This window comes from Sorex araneus, chromosome X, assembly GCF_027595985.1.
Source record: "Sorex araneus isolate mSorAra2 chromosome X, mSorAra2.pri, whole genome shotgun sequence".
NCBI classification, from domain to species: Eukaryota; Metazoa; Chordata; class Mammalia; order Eulipotyphla; family Soricidae; genus Sorex; species Sorex araneus.
In genome coordinates this window covers 21880708-21901995 of record NC_073313.1, presented here as the reverse complement: position 1 = coordinate 21901995, position 21288 = coordinate 21880708, and the positions used below count along the sequence as shown (strand labels likewise).

Sequence of the window (21288 nt, the reverse complement as noted above, 5' to 3'; positions counted from 1 at the left end):
CCCCCATTTACAGACACCCTGGTTTCTTTTCCCAGAAGGCTCTGCCCTCGGTAGGGCCCTAGCCCCCAGGTAGTGCCCCCGGTACTGCCTTCACCTGCAAAGTCCTGGCCTTCAGCTTCACCAGTACGTGCCCTCTCGTCACCAGTGTCACTACACAGACACTTCCTCAGCCCCGTCACTCTAGCTCCTGTCGTTGCTCTGGTTTAATCTCTTCATGAATCTACTCCAACAAATATGTTTCTTCTGCACTGATTTCCCATGTCTGTCCACTCTCCTGCTTGGTTTGGCTTCACTGCTAGTCCCCAATCTTAAATGAGTGCCTGAGCTCGTTCATTCATGTCTTGCAGCCAAGTGGAAAGCGGCAGGGTCACAGGCTAAATCGCTATGATCCCTTTGGAAAACACACCAACGTCACTGGGTGTCTGGACTGTGACAGGTTTGGTCCCCAGCATTATGTGGTCCCATGGCATTTCTGACGGTAGCCTGTGAGTGCTGCTGAGTCTGAAGCCAAAATCCAAACATAAAATTTAAAAGGAGGTGTGGGCTGAAATTCAGATCCTGCCGATCTACATCCCAGCAGTAATCATGACGGGCATGAATTCTTATATCTGTGGCACAACTGTACAACAAGTCTCACAATGGAGACGTTACTGGTGCCCGCTTGAGTAAATCGATGAGCAACGGGATGACCGTGACAGTGACAATGGCACAACTGAGGCAGCTTGAAGCGATTACCTTCTCCTTAGGGTACCCTCTGATATAGTGCCTGGTGACCTTAAGAAGAGTTTAGATTGTAACGTGGGCTAGGCACAGAAAGACTGCGGAAGAGAAAAGGCTTCAGAGCCCCCAGCTACATCCGGGTCTCCTGAGAGGCCTTGCCAATCTTCTCCGCCCCGCCCAGCGGCCTGCCAAAGACTTGGAATACCACACAGCTGTTTGTGCAAGGAAAAAGAAAACAGGAAACCTTGAGCCCCCTTACCACCTCCCCCCCCAACATACACAGACTTAAAAGTAAACATGAAGGTTGTTTTTTTTAAAAAAAAAATGCATTTCATGCCTGGTAAATCTTAAATAAGGTCAAATACTAAAAATACTACCCTGTTTTTGTTCTTATTCCCCAAGGTACCATAATTATAACTTGACGCAGAGCGGAAGGCAGACTTACCGGCTTCGATGCATGCCGGCTTCAGGCAGTACTCCTGTTTAGCTGGGAAATTTAAGAAACCTTGACTCACTGCAAAAACAGACCAAAATAAAGAAATGACTGGCTTGTAGCAGACCACCAACAGGTAACCAACCGTCAGGCGCGCGCACACACACACACACACACACACACACACACACACACACGAGACAACGGCTGTCAGCTCCCACTTCTTGGCATTCACCGAGAATGCAAAGAGCCAGGGTCACATGGCCCGGCCTCCCTTAGGTTCGGCAAGGGAAGTCAATGCACCAGACCCGGGCTTCCCCGAGAAAGGGCTCTGAGCCGTCCTTGGGCCTCAGAACTGGAATCAGATGCAGTTCCAAAGCCTCGAGTTCAACAATCCCTCCAGGGGGTTCCTTTGGGGCCATGTCCAGCTGTGCTCAAGGCTTCTGGCTCTGCACGCAATCAGAGATCATTCACGCGGGGCTGGGGTGATCGTATAGGGTGCTGGGTCGACCATATAGGGTGCCGGGTCAGCTGCATGCAAAGCAAGTGATCTACCCAGTGTTCTAGCTCTCCGGACCCTCCAGGTGATTTTTATCAATTTTGAGAACCACGGTGGCTGGAGGGGTGGGGGGGCGACTGATCTCTAAAGCCTCCATTGCTGATTATTGAGGGCTTAAGTCTCCTGGTTTCCCTCTTTATGTTCGCAACCACATTAGGAACTTACAGGTCACGTCCTTTGAGCAAATTCAGAATAGAAATGAAAGCCTGGGTGGCACTTAAAGTTCTGAATTTTGTCTTCTGATAAATATGGCCCAAAAGAGGCACCGGTTAAGAAGTTGTACCGGCCAGGCACCATATATGGTCCCCCCAGCACCATCAGGGGTCGCTCCTAAGTACCAAACCAGGAATAGCCCCTGAGCACTGCAGGGTGTGGCACCCAAACCCAAACAAACTGAAAATAGACCAATTCGAGTAGTCATTCAGCAAGAGACTAATCAGCCAGCCCTGTACCCTGTACCCCATCCTCCCACCAGGCCCACCCCAGACCTAGGCAGCCTTAAGACCCAAACTTCCAACAGTTTTCCCCAAAACAAAAGCCCTGTGAGATGGAAGGAGCTTTCCACTAGTAGATTCATTGACTCCATCTGGCTGGCAAGGTCCTAAAGGGATTTCTGCAGAACGGCAAGGTGCCTTATTTGTAAAGGGCGGGTAGCAGCTGCGCATGAGCGGGGCACAGGTTTCAATGTTAGTTTGGGTCACCAAGGAAGTTAGGAGGAATTTATTACTGCTGTTCTCCGAGAGCAGAAACAAGAAAACGTTTGGAGATGCTATTGCAGGCCAGATAAAAACAGGCCTAGGGGAGATTGATGGGGCGGGGTAGCAGAGGGACCAAGACCTTTCCTAAAGTCTCCATCCAGGAGTCAGGAAAGCCTGTCCCGGCCTGTCCAGAGCTCGCTAGTATAGCAATGTCACTGTCACTGTCATCCCGTTGCTCGAGTGGGCACCAGTAACGTCTCTATTGTGAGACTTGTTGTTACTGGTTTTGGCATATCGAATATGCCATGGGTAGATTGCCAGGCTCTGCCGTGCAGACGAAATACTCTCGGTAGCTTGTTGGACTCTCGGAGAGGGGTGGAGGAATCGAACCCGGGTCGGCCACATGCAATGGGTGTTATTGATTAGCCCACATTCTAAGAGCTATTTTCTTTGTTCTTTTCTCTGCTTCCCACCCTCCATATCACTGTCTTTACCTATGTTACATTACAGGTTCAAGGAAATCATTTATTTGGGCCTGAGTGATAGTCCAGCAAGGGAGGGCGTTTGCCTTGCACATGGCCGACCCGTGTTCAATTCCCAGCATCACTTACGGTCCCCTGAGCACCGTCAGCAATAATTCCTGTGTGCAGAGCCAGGAGTAACCCCTGAGTATTGCCAAGTGTAACTAAAAAAGAAAGCCAAAAAGAAACCCCCTTATGGAACCTGGATGTTGGTGAGGCAGAAGCGGAGGCGGGTCTCTGTGTTTGTTCGTGATTCCCAAGTGCTTCAATATTTTCAAGAGTGAAAATATTGAGTAATAAAGATGCTCAGATTCAGAAGTAGAACATTTATTGGGAAGTAGAAGAGAAAAGAAAAAGGAGTTCCCCAAGTGAGGAGGAACTTAGTAAAGGACTAAGTTAAGGGGGGTTTGTGTAGGCCATTTTAAGGGTTCCTGGCAAGTGTTTATACAAAAGATGCCAGAAAATTACAACGATGTCTAGCTGGTCTAAATCTTTTTTTTTCTTTTTGGGTCACACTCAGCGACACACAGGGGTTGCTCTTGGCTCTGCACTCAGGAATTACTCCTGGTGGTGCTCAGGGGACCATATGTGATGCTGAGAATCGAACCCGGGTTGGCCGCGTGCAAGGCAAACACCCCACCCGCTGTGCTATCACTTCAGCCCCCACTGGTCTAAATCTTTCTGGGCATTTTTGTCCCTTACCTTAGTCTCCCTGGTGGCCTAGACTCCAGCACAGAGTTTTATGGTCCTGAAAATCTCTATGCCCGCTGGGGCAGGACTCTGGGAATGAAACGTGTCAGGTACAGGGGGGAAGGAGGCAAGGGGAAACTGGCTTTCTTCTTCACTGGCAAGGGAAAACCAATCTTGCAGGCCTAATTGCCAATTATCTCAGTTTCCCCATCAGCCTAGACTCCAGGATTGCCCATTATCTTAGTTTCCCTGTCAGCCTAGACTCCAGGGCAGAGTTTTATATTCCTGGGAAGCCCCGGGAATGCTGAGAATCTGGGGTGAAATGTTTGTCAAGTTGATGGGGGAAGAGATGGAACATCTGGAGCGAAGAAACTGTGGCTTTCTGTCTCACCAGCAAGGGGAAACTGAGGCTTCCTCTTTCAACATTGAGAGCTATTTTTTAAGAAAAGAAGTAGCACTGTAGCACTGTCATCTGTCCTCCATTGTTCATCGATTTTGTTCGAGCGGGCACCAGTAACGTCTGCATTGTGAGACTTGTCGTTACTGTTTTTGGCACATCGAATACGCCCCGGGTAGCTTGCCAGGCTCTGCCATGTGGGTGGGATACTCTTGGTAGCTTGCCAGCTTCTCCAAGAAGGATGCAGGAATCAAACCCGGGTAGGCCACACACAAGGCAAACACCCTACCCGCTGCTGTGCTATCACTCCAGCCCCAAGAAAAGAAGTAGCTTAGAATGAATGTATATTCTGATTACTCTAAAAAACAAAGAGATGTGGGTCACAGGGATAGTACAGTGGGTAAGGCTCTTGCCTTACCTGTGTTCCACCCGAATTCGAGCACTGTCAGGGGTGATTATTGAGTGCAGAGCAAGGAATGACCCCTGAACATCAATGAGTGCCACCAAAAAATATCGAGGAAAAAAACCCCAAGGCCAGATAGTATAGTGGTTAAGGGGCTTGCCTCACAATGCAGTTGGTTGTGGCTAAGTCTCCAGCCACACATATTGTCGCCCAAGCATGGTCAGGGGTTCACTACAATGCAAAGGGTGGATGTGGCAAAAAATTAAATAAAATGGAAACAAAAAAAATTTTAAAACATGCTAGGTAAAAGTAGATATGTGCAGCATACTGATTAGTATAAAAAGGCTGGTTGGGGGGTGGAGTGATAGCACAGCGGGTTGGGCATTTGCCTTGCATGCAGCTGACCTGGGTTCGATTCCCAGCATCCCATATGGTCCCCTGAGCACCGCCAGGAATAATTCCTGAGTGCAAAGCCAGGACCTGAGCATTGCCTGGTGTGACCCAAAAAAAGAAAAAAAAACGTTGGTTGTTCCTAGGTGGTGGAACAGGGGGGATTTTTCCCTTCATTTTACTCCTATATACTACCAAATATTTTTTCATCAGTACGTTCTTTTATTTTGATGATGCATTTGGTGGTGCTCAAGGGCACCACAGATGCTCCTGGCCATATGTGGGTGGGGGCATCTAGTACTGGACATCAAACCAGCGTCTCTTGCCTGCAAATTCTGCACTCAAGAATCACTCCTGGAGGGGCCGGAGTGATAGCACAGCGGGTAGGGCGTTTGCCTTGCACGTGACCAACCCAGGCTCAATTCCCAGCATACCATATGGTCCCCCAAGCACTGCCAGGAGTAATTCCTGAGTGCAAAGCCAGGAGTAACCCCTGAGCATCGCTGGGTGTGACCCAAAAAGCAAAAAAAAAAAAAAAAAAAAAAAAAGAATCCCTCCTGGAGGTGTTCAGGGGGCCACGACATTGATTATTTGTTTGTTTTGCTTTTTGGGTCACACCCAGCAATGCTCAGAGGTTACTCCTGGCTTTGCACTTAGGAATTACTCCTGGCGGTGCTTGGGGGACCATATGGGATGCCGGGGATCGAACTCGGGTGATCAAACCCGGGTTGGCCGCGTGCAAGGCAAACGCCCTAACCGCTGTGCTATCACTCTGGCCCCGGGGGGTGGGGGACCACGTCATTGAGTTATTTCTCCAGCCATTTGTGTTATTTTTAATGGAAAAATCTATATTATAAATAATAACTATTTTATAATTCTGGACAATATCTCAGTCTGTTTGGTTTTTGCTGTATTGCAGATGGAACCAGGGCCTCAAGCATGGAAGACAAATGGTCTATTAAAGATAGTTTTGAAAAAAGAATGGTCGGTTAAAGAATAAGTCCTTGCATGCACAATTATCTTGAACCCAAACTCCTAAGGATACAGAACTGATGTAGGCAGTTAAAATCAGATATATACCCAATAATGAGTAAAAGAAAGATTTTAAAGAAAGTGATTACAGACCCACACCGTCAAAGAAGCACACTGTATCCTGGAGTTGGGGAGAGTGTTACTTATGAGCCTGAATGAAAAAAATGACAAAGAAAAAACTTTAATTTTTTTTAACTGAAAATGTCATATTTTAACTGGTTGGGAGGTTCTGGAAAAACAAAAAGAACAGTTCAGCTTCTCATTTTAGATTTCTCCATAGAGAACTAATAGAAATGACCTCAGAATGCAGCAGCCGTGACTAAGAATAACTGCAAAGAGGGGTCCATGAAAAGGCCAAGACAATGGGCTGAGTCTGCTCCGTTCCCCATTTCTGTCCGGCCCATTACCGAGAATAGCTTGAACATTTCTTTGTTTGATTGTCTGATTCTTGGCTACACCTGGTGATGCTCAAGGCTGGCGCCTGGCTCTACGCTCAGGAATCACTCCTGGAGGTGTTCAGGGGACCATATGGGGTGCCAGGGATCGAACCCGGGTCAGCCACATGTAAAGCCAGTGCTCTGACCACTGTCCTATCTCTCCAGTTCCAGCTTTCACATTATTTTAAGGGTAAAGGAAAGTGAAAACAAAGAGAGTATTTCCTGATGCTAAAAAAATTCCCTGAAATTCACATGTCACTGCCCACAGTGAAATGTGGACACACAGCTGTGCTCGCTGCTAGCCACCGCAGAGTGATGGCCAGAGTCCGGGGCAGAAAGCTGAAACTATGGCAAGCCTGGCCCTTCGCAGAAGCTTGCCGGCCATGTTGGCATTTGAGAAACAGGCTGTAGGGCTGAGGGGAGAGGAAAGAGACACCAAAGAATTTGAAAATGAACTGGTCATTCCTGCCTCTGGTGCCTCAGGTTCTCACAGACCACCCGGACCAGGGCCACAAGTCAGTGCGGAAGAACAAGGCTTAGGGAAGACATCTTCTCAGAGTTTAAGATGCAAAGCAGAGGGGCCGGAGCGATAGCACAGTGGGTAAGGCGTTTGCCTTGCACGAGGCCGACCCGGGTTCGATCCCCGGCATCCCATATGGTCCCCCAAGCACCGCCGGAGTGGTTCCTGAGTGCAAAGCCAGGAGTAACCCCTGAGCATCGCTGGGTGTGACCCAAAAAGCAAAAAAAAAGATGCAAAGCAGAGGCAAAGGTCACCTAGAATCTCCTGTGTTTACAGGAATGTTCCTGTAGCACTTTCAGATGAGTGAAATCTACCGATTGAGTAAGGGAAGTAGGAGAAGTCGGGTTCAAATGCTCACTGTTTTAGGACATCCCTCCCCTTTCCCTGATGGGTGTATGCTTCGCTATTATGTTACTCTCTGGAGCCATCAGTCTCACCAAGAGTCATGAAAACAACTGAATCACAAGACCAGTCAAATCGTGGGCGGAAACTCCCTGTTTTCCTTCATATTAATTTTCAGGGCCACTGGATTAGAAAGGAACAAATGCCATGAAAGGGACATTTTGTGTTTGGTTTCTGGGCCACACCCAGCAATACTCAGGGGTTACTCCTGGCTCTGCACTCTATACTATACTATACTATACTATACTATACTATACTATACTATACTATACTATACTATACTATACTATACTATACTATACTATACTATACTGCCAGGAACTATACTCCTGGCAGTGCTTGGGGAACCATATGATATGCCAGGGACCCAGCCTGGGTCAGCTGATTGATTGCAAGACAAGCACCTTACCTGCTGTACGCTCTCTAGCTCCGAAAGGGACAGTTTTAAAGACTGGTTTGTACTTGGTGAGCTACTTCATGACTTCAGGCAAAACCAAAATAAAACAAATGGGAAGAAATTCCAGCATGGCATCGGTCACAATGTCAAAGTCTTTTTCCTCATACAGTAAAAGAAAGTGTCTGACTAAGAATTCCTAAACACTCATTTTGCTAAATCTGATACATAAAACATTCTTTTTGCCCAGTGCAACCGAATCCTCCTGCCATCCAAAACCACTTATGCCCACTTTGTATCCTTGGCTGCGCGTTTGGTACTTGGTGCATTTATTTATTTAGCCTCCTAAAGGAAATGCTGCTTTCTATTTGTGGACTCAGTAGATGCCAGGGATGCACCAACTACTGATGCAAACAGTCCCGTACCCACATCCTGCACACAGTTGGTTAGAACCAAGCACAAGGAGACTTCGCTGCCCTTGCTCAGCCAGTTAGTTCCCAGCCTCCAGTGCCCACTTACCTAGAAAGAGGACTGTTCCCAGCACCACAGTGCCACCGACGAACACAGCCAGGACGATTCTCATGCCTCTGTTGGCTGGCTTTCCGGGCTCAGAGCTGCTCCCGGTTTCTGCTTCCATCTGGATGGACGGCAAGGACACGCAAGAAGACAGTCGCCGATTCTGGTTTGGTCGTTGGTCTCAAGAGTCTGCAAGGTGTTGACATCCAAGGCTCTCTGGCTCACTAATGGGCAGATGCAACAAATTCCTATCCGGAAATCTCTCCGCGCCACCCTTTCTCAAAAGAGTTCTTCACACAGGCAGTGCACAAAACCCAAAATATTGGTTGCCTTGGCTTTCCCCCTCACCAGACAAAACAAACAGCGGTTGCTTTATCTTGGGGCTGGTCCCCTTGCAAAGTTCCTCTCAAGCGATATTTGGCAGGCTCTGCTCCCCCGCGCTCCGAGTGTGCATGTTTTACTATGTGGCTGAACAGATGTTTTAGCTATTTAAATGTATAGTCACTTGGGGAGGAGAAAAAAAAAAACAATTACTTTATCAAAACTGGATTCTGGTCAAAACTCCCCCAACCCGTGATCAGAGAGGTGGGAAGCCTTTTCCAGGATCCACTTCAGCATCCCCAGGACTCGCGGAATTCTTTTGCAACCATCATTCTGCCTGCCTGAATGGTCTTCACCAAAGCTAGTCTTTCAGCGTACGAGTCCCTTTTTAAAGCCTGCCACCGTTTCTGGGATCTCCTGGAGCATTTTATTTTAGGAACTTTGTGTATGACAACATGTGCCAAAAGTCAGAGTCAGAGTCCAGCCCCGTGCAAAGTAGCAATTAAGACAACCTACAGAGTCTGATGGTTTGGACTGGAACTTTTTTTTAAGGAAAAAAGAAAAAGCACTTCCTTTCTGTGGTGCTAAGAATTGTGCAAAAGACGGGGGCATGTTCAAATTAAGCTTAGGAGCAACCTCAAAAGATCTGGTGACGGATTTCTGCCCAGTGTGTTTGGATGAAAAATTGCACCTGTGCGTTTTGTCCTCGTGTGCCATCAAGGCTGCCCGTTCTTGTATCCAGAGCATGCCCGTTTCAGCATGTTCCCAGGAGAAATTCAGAGGCCATCGGTTCCACTGGAAGCATTAAGTGATGACTGGGTCTTGGAGTTCTTTAATTACGACAGCAGCTCACGCTATGAAAATTTGCTTTACCTTGGGGAAGGGCAATGGACATTCCAATGCTACTGAAGTCATTGGGCAACCCGATGGGTGACTTATGTGAGGCGGAGAGGAGAAAGACCGTTACTTTCACCCAATCCACATCTGCCACCCTGAGACTGGGACCGCTAAGGAAGGCAAGGACTGATAGTTTTCAATGAGCCCCTTCACAGAACAGACTTTGAGTCCCATCAGCCCCACCAGGTGGCTGTCAAGCTATACCTGAGGCCCGCTTGACCTTCTCAGCTCAGGAGTTAATTCCCACCACCCAATTTCTCGGGGAGCCATGGAGTCAGGCTGGAACAAGGAACTGCTCTGTGCAGAAAAAGAAAGTCAGTCCGAGGCCTTACCCAAGCCTTTTGGGTCCTTGTCTTTCTCACAGAAAAAAAAAAAGTCAGGAGTAGACGAGCAGTGAATTAAAAACAGATTTTATTTGGAGCCTTTGAGGAAGGGGAAGGTGGGAGAGAAAGAGGAACGGGCTCAAGAGAGAATGCGGGCTTCTCCAAAGACAGAGAGAGCCCCAGTCCACATCTCAAGAGGGGAGATGCTGTGACACGTGTGCTCGGGCATCACATGTGCTCGGCCACGTGGACACAAGCTGCGTGTCGGGAAATGCATGCACACACTTCCTTTGTTGACGTTGGCCTTTAGAGAGTTTTTCCCAAGCTGCCCCATGTGGGGCTTTCTACCAAGGTAAGAGTCTGTTTCTAGGGTGGTTGCCAAGGGGGTCGAGTTGGAAATGGTTGATGGTCCTCTTTTCAATTCCTTTCCTGGGGCCTTTGTTCCTACTGGAACTTCTCTGGGTCCGTTGGTACCAGGTGAAGTCTCATTAGGCCTTAGTTCCTGTGTCTGCAAGGTGGGCTTCTTGCAGCCTTGGACTGTTGGTTTTACTACTTCCCAGGAATTTATTTTATTGTCATGGGGACCCTTCCTTGTCTACCTGCCTATATCACTGTTAAAATGACACTGATTTTATTATCCAGTGAGAAAGACATGATTAAATCACAGCACAATTACTGCCAATCTGTTTTGTTCTACTGAGGGTTATGGAACAGAAGGAGCTCAGGAGGCGTATAGCTTTGCTCTCTGGCAAAACTTGTGACCATGGCCTTGGAGGCTGACTACAGAGCTCAGCAGCCATGGATGAGCCCAATATAATAAGATCCCATGGCTGCAGTCCTCTCTGGCTTGTCCTACTCAAGCTTTAGATCTCCCAAGGTTTTAAACTTTTTCTAGAATGCATCCTGCCTTACTTTTTTGTTTTGTTTTGTTCTGGGGGCACATCTGGCAATATTCAGGGACTATTTCTGCCTCTGCACTCAGAAATCACTCTTGGTGGTGCTCAAGGGACCATGTAGGATGCCAGAGATCAAACCCGGGTAGGCCACATGGCTGCCAAGCACCTTACCCATTGTGCTATCTCTGTGCCCCCCCCCAACAGCCTTACTTTCTGCTCCGTTCATATTACCACCAAACTCTGAAGAGCCATTGGCCAAAATATGGCATTATGTTGTAGTTTAGGTGTTTACTATGTGGCATTAAGTGCTCGGTGGTTGTTCATATTGTTGTGTTGCTATAATTCTATAAGACATGCTAACATGTCTTTGACTCTGAGGAAGGGATTCTTTTATGAGACTTGACCCCACAATCCTGTGAGCTAACCAGGAGCTCCCTGAGGTCAGGAAACATGTTCATCAAGTTGAGTGTTGCCCTCCCAGCAACTACGGTTCCTGGCTCGGAAGAATCACGGGATAAATAAGAGCAAGCAATCAAAATCAAACCCCCTCCCCACGTTAGGCGCTGGCATAGCCTCCTCCTAATACCTTCTAAGTGCTCAAATGATAATGGACTTCTGCATAGACCTTCAAGTCACACTTTATTTATTTATTTATTTATTTGTTTTTGGGTCACACCCAGCAATGCTCAGGGGTTACTCCTGGCTCTGCCCTCAGGAATTACTCCTGGTAGTGCGTGGGGAACCTAGGGGATGCTGTGGATCGAACCCAGGTTGGCCACGTGCAAGGCAAATGCCCTACCCGCTGTGCTATCACTCTAGCCTCTCAAATCCCACTTTAACCTCAAGGTAAACCTATATATGTGATAGGCATGGAACTCCCAACTTTCTGTTGCAAATGAAGGCACGGAGACCCAGGGACTTGTCTCAGGTGCTACAGGAAAAGCAAAAAATAGAAAGCTGATGTGTGTGTGGGGGGGCGCTCTGCCAGGCACAGCGACTGTGGCTTGCTTGACAGTGCTGCCTGTACATGAGGAGAGGACAGTCACTAGCTTGACACTAGAATGCCCTTCTTACTTATTCCCTTGCTTCTCCAAATTCTCCCACGCTGTTCCCACTTGCAGACATGGGGAGAAGGCTGTGAGTTATAGCAGGACTAGCTTCCACCAGACTGGAAATGGTGATTGCCCCCAGAGATAAGGGCAATTGGCGTTTACTCCGAAGCATACTACTGCCTCACTTAGCAACTTGCAGCCCATCCCCAACATTTCACTGCTAAGTAAAAAGACTATACAAAACAAGACTTCCATGAATTGTCACGGGAGAAAAGAGCTGTGCACTCTCATCCCAAACTACACCATGCCCATGCAAAAGCAGAGAGCAACAATGCAGTTAACTGAACAATGATAACAAGTCTAGAAAAGTCATGAACAACTTCCAATGCGTTGAACATAAAGATCATGTGTTCATGTACTGTGACGGAATGAGGCGGGTTTACTTACCAAAAGAACAATCATAGGTATGCAAGCATATGAGAGGGGTAGAATAATAGATTCAGTGACTCATTCATTCTACGGTACATTCTTCATTCTGTGCTATTTTCCCTGTTAAATCCTTAACACCACATATGTTCCCCCAGAATCCTCCAGGAGAGATCCCTGAATTCAGAGCCAGCTCTACGCACCATCAGGTGTGGCCCCCAAACTAATAAATAAAATTGAACACAGAAAAAAAACTTTTTAGGCATAGTAAAGAAGCTCGCGTGGTTAAGGGACTTGCCTGATATGGTCCACCACTGGATGTTTGAGCCCTTGCACTAAACCACTGACTGGGTTGAGAATCTCCAGGAGGGACCTTGGGCTTCTGGGCACTGTTTGAGAGACCACACACACACACACACACACACACACACACACACACACACACACACACACACACCACCAGCACCATAGAAAATTTCAAAGCACTGAGAAACAGTAAAGCAAATAATGAAAGCAAAGGTCTGCCGACTAGGGTACCTGAAACAGATCTGGGTTGTTCTGTTTTGTTTTGTTTGGCTTGGTTTTGTTTTTGTTGGGTTTTATTTTTTTTTACCATACCTGGCAGTGCTCAGGGCTAAGTCTGGCTAAGGAGTTTGGCTAAAATATTATAAGCTTTGCGGCCAGAATATGTTGTAAACATACTGGATTCTGACCTTTTCTTTCTTTCTTTCTTTCTTTCTTTCTTTCTTTCTTTCTTTCTTTCTTTCTTTCTTTCTTTCTTTCTTTCTTTCTTTTGCTTTTTGGGTCACACCTGGCAATGCTCAGGGTTACTCCTGGCTCTGCACTTAGGAATTACTCCTGGGGCTGCTTGGGGGACCATATGGGATACTGGGAATCGAACCCAGGTCGGCTACATGCAAAGCAAACACCCTACCTGCTGTGCTATGGCTCCAGTCCCGATTCTTACCTTTTCTTACAAAAATAATTCTTAATAGAACATCAACAAGAGAACGTGATTTTGATCTGGACAAACTTTATTTACAGAAAAGGTGGTGAAGAGCCAGAGAGAAAGTAGAGGGGTTAAGGCACTTGTCTTGCATCCCACCAGCCCCATTTTAAATCCCAGCACATCATGGTCCCCTGAGCATAGAGCCAGGAATAGCTCCTGAGCACCACCCAGTGTAGCTCAACTCTCCACCCCACAGAAAAGGAATAATGGAAAATGTGGGCTCTTGGCCCCACCTGATGGTGCGCAGACCAAATGCTTATCTGCCCTGGGCCTGCGTCTCCAACTACAGGTAAAGTTCTCTGAACAGACTGCTGTGTCAGTGAAATCAGTCCACATATCTTGGCCTGAGGCCATTATATTAACCTGGTAAGCTCTCATTTGGTGTGTTTTGGAGGTGAGAAGTCATTGTTCTGGTATAAGCTGTCCAATAGATTTTTTAAATGACTTCTCAAAAGCTGTGAAAATTTATTTGCTGAAGAGGTCTTCTGCAGCAAATCAGATCCACACCCACCCAACTGCTTCAATGCAGAGCCTCCAGAACTATCCCCTTTTTTTGGGGGGGGAAGAGGGGCACTCAGATGTGCTCAGAGCTGACTTCTGGCTCTGCACTCTAGGATTCCTGGCAGGACTTGGGGGACCATATGGAATGCCAGGGATCGAACCTGAGTCAGCCACATGCAAAGCAAGTGCCCTCCCTGCTGTACTAAACTCTCCAGCCCCGAAGGAAAGTTTTGGTCATGGGTCAACTGCATACCAGAATGGCACATCATGGACACTGGTGGAGCTCCCAGGAGAACTCACAGGGAAGAGGATTTCTCCAGAGAGAATGAAATCCTGCAAGCTCAGGCCACAGAGCCAGGATTTTAAGCTAGCCAGGAGTGCACCTGGCCAGTATTTGGATGAGCAAGTGGAGTCCTCTCGCTCCGGCAGCCTAATCCCGGCTGGGCCATAACTTCCATGAGAAAAATGGAAAGGACTGAAAATCTGGAAAATGTATTCATATAGACACAAAGCAGAGGGACACAGGAGGGCACGGAGAGGGAGGAAGAGCTAAAGTTGGCCAGCTCCGGGCACAGGGAGGCAGTGGAGCCACTCTGGTGTTTGCACGTTCTTCAGACTAGGGCGGGTTCAAATCCCAGCCTTTCACTAAGACTCATAACTTGTATTGTTTCTGATCTTTTCGAACATCTTTCTCAGGTAGGTGGTCTAGCTACTTCAATAGATAAAGAAACAGAGCCGGGAGTTATTAAGTGATCTGCCCATGGTCACATCACAGGTATTTGTCTCTAGGGAGAGGACTTTCTCGAATTCCTGCCTCTTTGCTCTCTGCCAGGTGACTGGATAAATCTGCTTATCTGCCTCAGGTAATTAGCAAAGGTGGTGAGCTTGTGTCAGAGTGATACTGGAGGAGAAAAAAAGCTATAATTCTCCTGTAGGAAACACTCATTATCAGGCTTTGTGTCCTTAATGGGAACAGAAACCATCACTCTTTGGGGTTTGCGGAGGGCAGGTTTTCTTTTGTTGGTTTGGTTTGGGGGCACACCCAGAGATGCCCATAGGATATTCCTGGCTCTGAACTCAGGAATTACTGTGCCCAAAGTATCTGGACTGCAGCAATAGCACAGTGAGTAGGGCATTTGCCTTGTATGTGGCCGACCCGGGTTTGATTCCTTTGTGCCTCTCAGAGAGCCCAGCAAGCTACAGAGAGTATCCCGCCCGCATGGCAGAGCCTGGCAAGCTACCCATGGCGTATTTGATATGCCAAAAACAATAACAAGTCTCACAATGGAGATGTTACTGGTGCCCGCTGAACAACGGAATCGATGAACAACGGGATGACAGTGCTACAGTGCTACAGAGGACTATCTGGGATGCTGGGATCAAACTCAGGTCAGCCTCCTGCACGGCAAGCGCCCTACATACTAAACTCTTTTTCCAACCCCAAATTTGGAGTTTAGGGAATAAAAATGGCTATACCCAAACTAAGTATCTCCTGATTTCTTGCTTCTGGTACTTAGGAGCATTGCATGCCTTTGAACAGCTACTAGCTGTCCCAGTACTGCAGTTGTTTGCTCCCAAGCCTGTCCTGTGATTCATATGAACTCCTTAGTCCTTGATTTCCTCACTTTGATCATTCAGTTATTCCTTCGGGGGTGGGCCATCCCCCTGGTGCTCAGAAGCCACACCCAGGTCTGTATTTGGGGGAACATACACATGCCAGGATTTGAACCTCATTTGAGAGGCATGGTCACACATACACTGGGCAAGCACCATAAAATGTGTTTGATCACCCTGGCCCTGCAGTTACAAATCATTGAACTGACGTGGGATTACCGTCAGCCGTGCTTAGAACTACAGGGCGGGGCCGGAGCCATGGTACAGCGAGTAGGGCGTTTGCCTTGCCAAGGGGCTGACCCAGGTTCAATCTCCGGCATCCCATATGGTTCCCCAAGTACCTCCAAAAGTGATTCCTGAATGCAGAGCCAGGAGTAATCCCTGAGCATTGCTGGGTGTAACACACAAAGAAAGCAAAACAAAAGAACTACAGGGCCTCACCTGGAACTGCTGTGCATGGGGGTCATGCAGTGGCAGGGGTCAAACCCAAGGGCCTTGAACACACAAGCATGTGCTCTATCACTTGAGTTATAACCACAGCCCTATAATGTGTTTTAAGATGTAGCAACTGGAGCAAGAGTGATAGATAGTACAGGGGATAGGGCACTTGCCTTGCCTGAAGCTGACCCAGGTTCAATCCCCAGCACCCCATATTGATGTAGACAGGTAGACAGGAAAAGGCCCTTGGCAATGAAACTTAGGTCAACAGAACTTCTGGGAGGAAAATCCTAAGACTGATACACCCTGTGGATACAGAAAACAGACCTGATAAGACCATCAGCAGACCCTGAGGAGATTGAACCCCTCCCCATGAAGTTCCTCAAACCCTCGGACCTCTCCCTTAATCTGATTAAAATATGATCCAGCTGAGAAGACTCCAGAACTTCCAGATCAGAACAACCCGAGGAGCCTATAAAAGACACCTTGAACAAAGGGAGGGCGCGCATATGCTGCCCGAGCCCATGTGCTGCTTGTGCCCACATGGCCGAGCACATGTGGGGCCTGAGCACATGTGTCGCCTGCATCTCCCCTCTTGAGATGTGTACTTTCATGCTTTCATGTCTAATGCTAGGATGTGTGTAGGGGCTCTCTCCGCCCTTGGAGAAGCCCGCGTGCTCTCTTGAGCGAGTTACTGTCTCTCTTACTCTCCACTCTCCCACTTTCTCTCCCTATTTCCCTTCAAAAAGCCCTCCAAATAAAATATGTTTTACTTCACTGCTTGTCTACTCCTAAAATTATTTTCTACGAGCGAGACAAGAACCCAATAACCCTGGATCCTGAGTGGCAGAGGCGGATCGGGAGAAAGTGACTGTTTTTCTCCTCCCAATTCATGTGAGCCACCCGTGGGGTCCACCTACATCACTAGGATGTGTGTAGGGGCTCTCTCCGTCCTTAGAGAAACCCATGTTCTCCCTTGAGTGCATTATTCTCTCTCTCTCTCTCTCTCTCTCTCTCTCTCTCTCTCTCTCTCTCTCTCTCTCTCTCTCTCTCTCTCTCTCCCCACACTTTCAAAAACCCTCCAAATAAAATCTATGTACTTCACTGCTTGTCTACTCCTGAAATTCTGCGAGTGAGACAAGAACCCAGTAACCTTGGGTCCTGGGTGGCAGAGACGGATCGGGAGAAAGTGACCATCTTTCTCCTCTTCGTTTCACCTAAGTCACCCATGAGGCCCACTGACATCAATATGGTCCCCTGTGAACACCACCCAGAATTATCACTGAATAAGTCCTGAGCACAGCCAGGTGTGCCCCTCCCACAAAATATAAAATGTAATAACTGAGCTGGAGCTGAGGACGGCAGGTAGAAAGGAGAGGCCCATGGAATGGAATTTCTGAGAAGTAATAAATCCAATAACAATAACACTAAAGCTGCAAGAATTAGGGCCTAGGCCTGATAAGGTCTTCCTGGCGCCAGGAGGCTGGGCCCCACAGAGACAAACTTCAGCAGAGAGAGAGACTGCAATTAAGGACCTGAAGATTTATGACAGCTGAACAAACCCACCTCCACCAGAGAAACTCCAGACCAAGGTAGCCCCCCTTAGCCACCACCGTAGCAACGAACTCTTACCTAGCTAGAAAGCCCTATGTGGGGAAACCCTAGAAAAGCCACCTTGAACAAAGGAAGAGCACACATATGCTGTCCGAGCCCATGTGCTGCTTGTGCCCACAGGGCCAAGCACATGAGGTGTCCAAGCACATGTGTCGCCTGCATCTCCCCTCTTGAGATGTGGATTGAGGCTCTCTCCACCTTTGGAGAAGTACATGTTCTCCCTTGAGGGCATTTCTCTAACTTTCTCTCCCTCTTTCCCCTTCCTAAAAACCTCCAAATAGAATCTGTTTTTACTTCACCACTCGTCTCCTGAAATTTCTTTCCGAGAGGAAAATAAGAGCCTATAAATCCTGGGTAAGGCCTGGGACTGACTCTCCTTTCCTAAAAAGAGCAAATCCCGCTCTGACTCTCTTTCTGAAATGAGTCAGAAAGAGAGGGAGAGACATAGAAAGATTGCACTCATTTCTGGAATATAAAGTGCCAGAATGAAGGGCTCCACCCAAGGACAGTAAAGATAAGTACCAGGAGGTTTGCTCCACGGCTTGAAAGCCAGCCTCACATGGTAGGGGAAAAGGCAGCTTAGATAGCGAAGGGAGCACCAAGTAAAGGGTGTTTGGAGGGCCTGCTCGGGATGGGAGATGCGTGCCGAAAGTAGACTATAGACCGAACATGAGGGCCATGTAATACTTGGCAGTGCAGACCACAACACCCTAAAGGAGAGAGAGAGTAAAAGGCAATGTGCCTCTCATTTGTGGAGTGTAGGGTAGCATCACATGAGGCTGACACCCAAGGACTGTAGATACAAGGGCCAGGGGGATTGCCCCATAGCTGGAAGCCTGCTTCATGAGCGGAGGGGAGAAGGCAGATGGAATAGAGAAGGGATCACTAAGAAAATGATGGCTGGAGGAATCAGTCGGGATGGAAGATGCATGCCGAAAGTAGATAATGGAGCAAACATGATGACCTCTCAGTGTCTGTGTGGCAGGCCATAATGCCCAAAAGTAGAGAGTATGGGGAATACTGTCTGCCTTAGAGGCAGGGGAAGGGTGGGGAAGGGGGGGGGTATACCTGGGATATCAGTGGTGGGGAATGTGCACTGGTGGAGGGATGGGTATTTGATCATTGTGAGATTGTAACCCAAACATGAAAGCTTGTAACTATCTCACGGTGATTCAATAAAATTTTAAAAATAAAAAAAGGTAATGTGCCTGTCACAGAGGCGGAAGGGGGGAGGGCAGTGGAGAATTGGGGTGTGGGAGGGATACTAGGAACATTGGTGGTGGAGAACAGGAACTGGTGAAGGGACGGGCACTCGATCCATTGTATGACTGAAATGTCACTGTCACTGTCACTGTCATCCCGTTGCTCATCAATTTGTTCGAGCGGGCACCAGTAACGTCTCTCATTGAGAGACTTATTATTACTGTTTTTGGCATATTGAATATGCCACGGGTAGCTTGCCAGGCTCTGCCGTGCGGGCTCCATACTCTCAGTAGCTTGCCGGGCTCTCCGAGGGGGGCGGAGGAATCGAACCCGGGTTGGCTGCGTGAAAGGCAAAATCCCAACCACTGTGCTATTGCTCCAGCCCTGACTGAAATGTAAGTACGAAAATTTGTAAGTGTGTAACTGTACCCCATGATGATTCACCAGAAAAAAAAAGAAAAGAAAAAGAAAAAAATGTAAAAAAGGGTACTTCTAAATGCCTAGTAACACCTTAAGGCAAAAGTAGGCAAATGTTATAGCCTCCCTTGGACCAATACTGTCAGCACCTGACTTTGTAAATAAAGTTTTATTGAATGGCCAAAAAAAGAGCAAATCCTATCTCCATCCTGAATCCTAGTCTTCCCAGCCGGTCCCAGCATTAGCAGAGGCGGATCAGGAGACACTGACCCTCTCTCTCCCTTCTCTGCCTCACATAAGCCACTCATGGGGGGGGCACCAACGTTATCATGATATCACTGCAGGTAGGGGGTTTGTCTTGCATGTAGCTAACCCAGGTTCCATCCCTGGCACCCCATACACCCCCCTGCGCCAACTAGGGTTGATCCCTGCACACAGTCAGGAGTAGGCTCTGAGTACTTCGAGGTGTGGTCGTAACCCCCAAACAAAACAAAAAGTAAAATGTAATAACTGTTGATCCAGCCTGTTCTTGCCTGCCATGCTTAAACCGATCAACCCATCCCGCCGCCCGTGGGTTAAGCTGCTAACACACAGAAGCTTGCATGCCTTTGTCTGATTCCAGCCAACAGTTGAGGGTGACCCCTCAGATGTTTATGGAAACAACACAGAGAAGCATGCCCTCGGGCACAGGCACTATATGTTCCCTTGGGTTCTCCGCACACTACATGAAACCTCGCCCTGCCCCCTGGCCTTTGCCTTGTGTGTTTTTAACACCAAGGAGTGGTTTTTCGTAAGGGTGTAGTCACAGATGAAGGGGCAGTGAACACTGCCTGTAGAAGTTCAGAATCGCTACACACGCCCCTGGAGACCGCAGCTCTGGATTTTCCCAACGTTCATCAGCGTCCAACCAATGGCCTCAGCCAGACAGCACTGTGCCTGCACCCCTCCTCCCCCGCGGTTCTGATGTAGGCAGGTAGACTAGGGAAGGGCCCTCCCCCCATCGTGACAATGAAATTTCTGGGAAGTAATAAAGCCACTAAGTCTGACTCACCTTGTAGATACAGAAAGCAAGACACGATAAGACCTCCAGCAGGAGACCCTGAGGAGACTGGACCCCCTCCCTACAGAAAGGGCCTGAAGGAAATAACTGGAGAACCTTTAATTCCTTCCTTTAATCCGATTCATAATATTGGTGGTGGGGAAGGTGCACTGGTGGAGGGATGGGTGTTTGATCATTGTGAGATTGTAGCCCAAACATGAAAGCTTGGAACTATCTCACAGTGATTCAATAAAATTTTTAAAAAAATTTTTTAAAGAAGAAAATTCCTAGAAACACACCAATTAAATGGACTCAAGATCAAAGGAACAGACTAACCAGATATAAACCACAGGAAATTTTTAATTGACTTTTAACAGTAGTTAAATTATTGGATATGCCAAAAACCAGTAACAATAAGTCTCTCAATGAGAGGCGTTACTGGTGCCCGCTCGAACATATCGATGAGCAATGGGATGACAGTGACAGTGAAATTGATTCCATAAAAAATAAATAATGTTTTCACTACAAAGGAAAAATCCAATTCACCCTAAACTAGCCCAGAGAGAAGGCTGGACCCACCCTCAGAGAAGATCAACAGGAACAAAGGTCAAGAAAAGGAGTTTCAAAGAAGACCACTTCCACCTCTACCCACTTAACAACCCCAGCAATGGGCTCTTATCTAACTAGAAAGCCCCACACGGGGGCGGCTTGGGAAAACCCTATAATAGTCACCTTGAATAAAGGGAGGCCACACATTTGCTGCCCAAGCCCATGTGCTACTTGTGCCCCCGTGGCCGAGCACATGTGTCGCCCGCATCTCCCCTCTTGAGACGTGTACTTTCCTATCTAGCGCTGGGGCGTGTGGAGGGGCTTCCCCAAGCTCTGTCCTGAGCGCTTTAGTACCCACACTCTCCCTTTCCCTCCTCCCCCTTCAAAAAGCTAACAAATAAAACCTGTTTTACTTCACTGCTTGTCTACGTCTGAAATTCCTTTCTGGGAGGCGAGACAAGACCCAGTCACCCTGGGTCCCGGGTGGCAGAGGCGATTGGGAGAAAGTGACCGTCTCTCTCCTCCCCGCCTCTCCTAACCCACCCGTGGGGTCCACCGACAGCAGACTGACATCAGTTCCACCGCCCTTTTGGTTTCCCCTTTATTTCTCAACAAGCTCTCTACAAATCTCAACTCCCAGCCTTGCCGCAAGAACGGGGCGGGGGAAACCCCCAAGCCCCGCCCTCCTCTCCAGTTTCTAGCACCTGCATGAACTGGTTTTTCTCCCACCAAATCCTGTCTCTCCGGTTTGGGCTTTCAAAGGGACAACCAGACTTTGAATTTGAGACCAATTCCGCAGTGGCGGCACGGAGCCTGCCCGCAGCCGACTCTCCGGGAGGGCTGACCCAGACACATTTCCGGGTTCCACACCTGCCTG

General features: G+C 48.0%; 1 protein-coding gene across 2 annotated transcripts in view; it reads right to left on the bottom strand.

Annotated features, from left to right (window-relative positions):
* The window catches only part of PHEX (phosphate regulating endopeptidase X-linked), a 256340-nt gene extending 248104 nt beyond the window's left edge, over positions 1–8236 (bottom strand). For both annotated transcript variants that reach the window (XM_004612239.3, XM_012933584.2), the window contains exons 1-2: positions 8116–8236; positions 1166–1234 (exon numbers count right to left, since the gene is read on the bottom strand). In XM_004612239.3, coding sequence (XP_004612296.1) covers positions 1166–1234; positions 8116–8233 — 187 coding nt within the window. In that variant the 5' untranslated portion in view covers positions 8234–8236. The remainder of the gene's footprint in view (positions 1–1165; positions 1235–8115) is intronic.
* Between the last annotated feature and the right edge of the window lie 13052 nt (positions 8237–21288).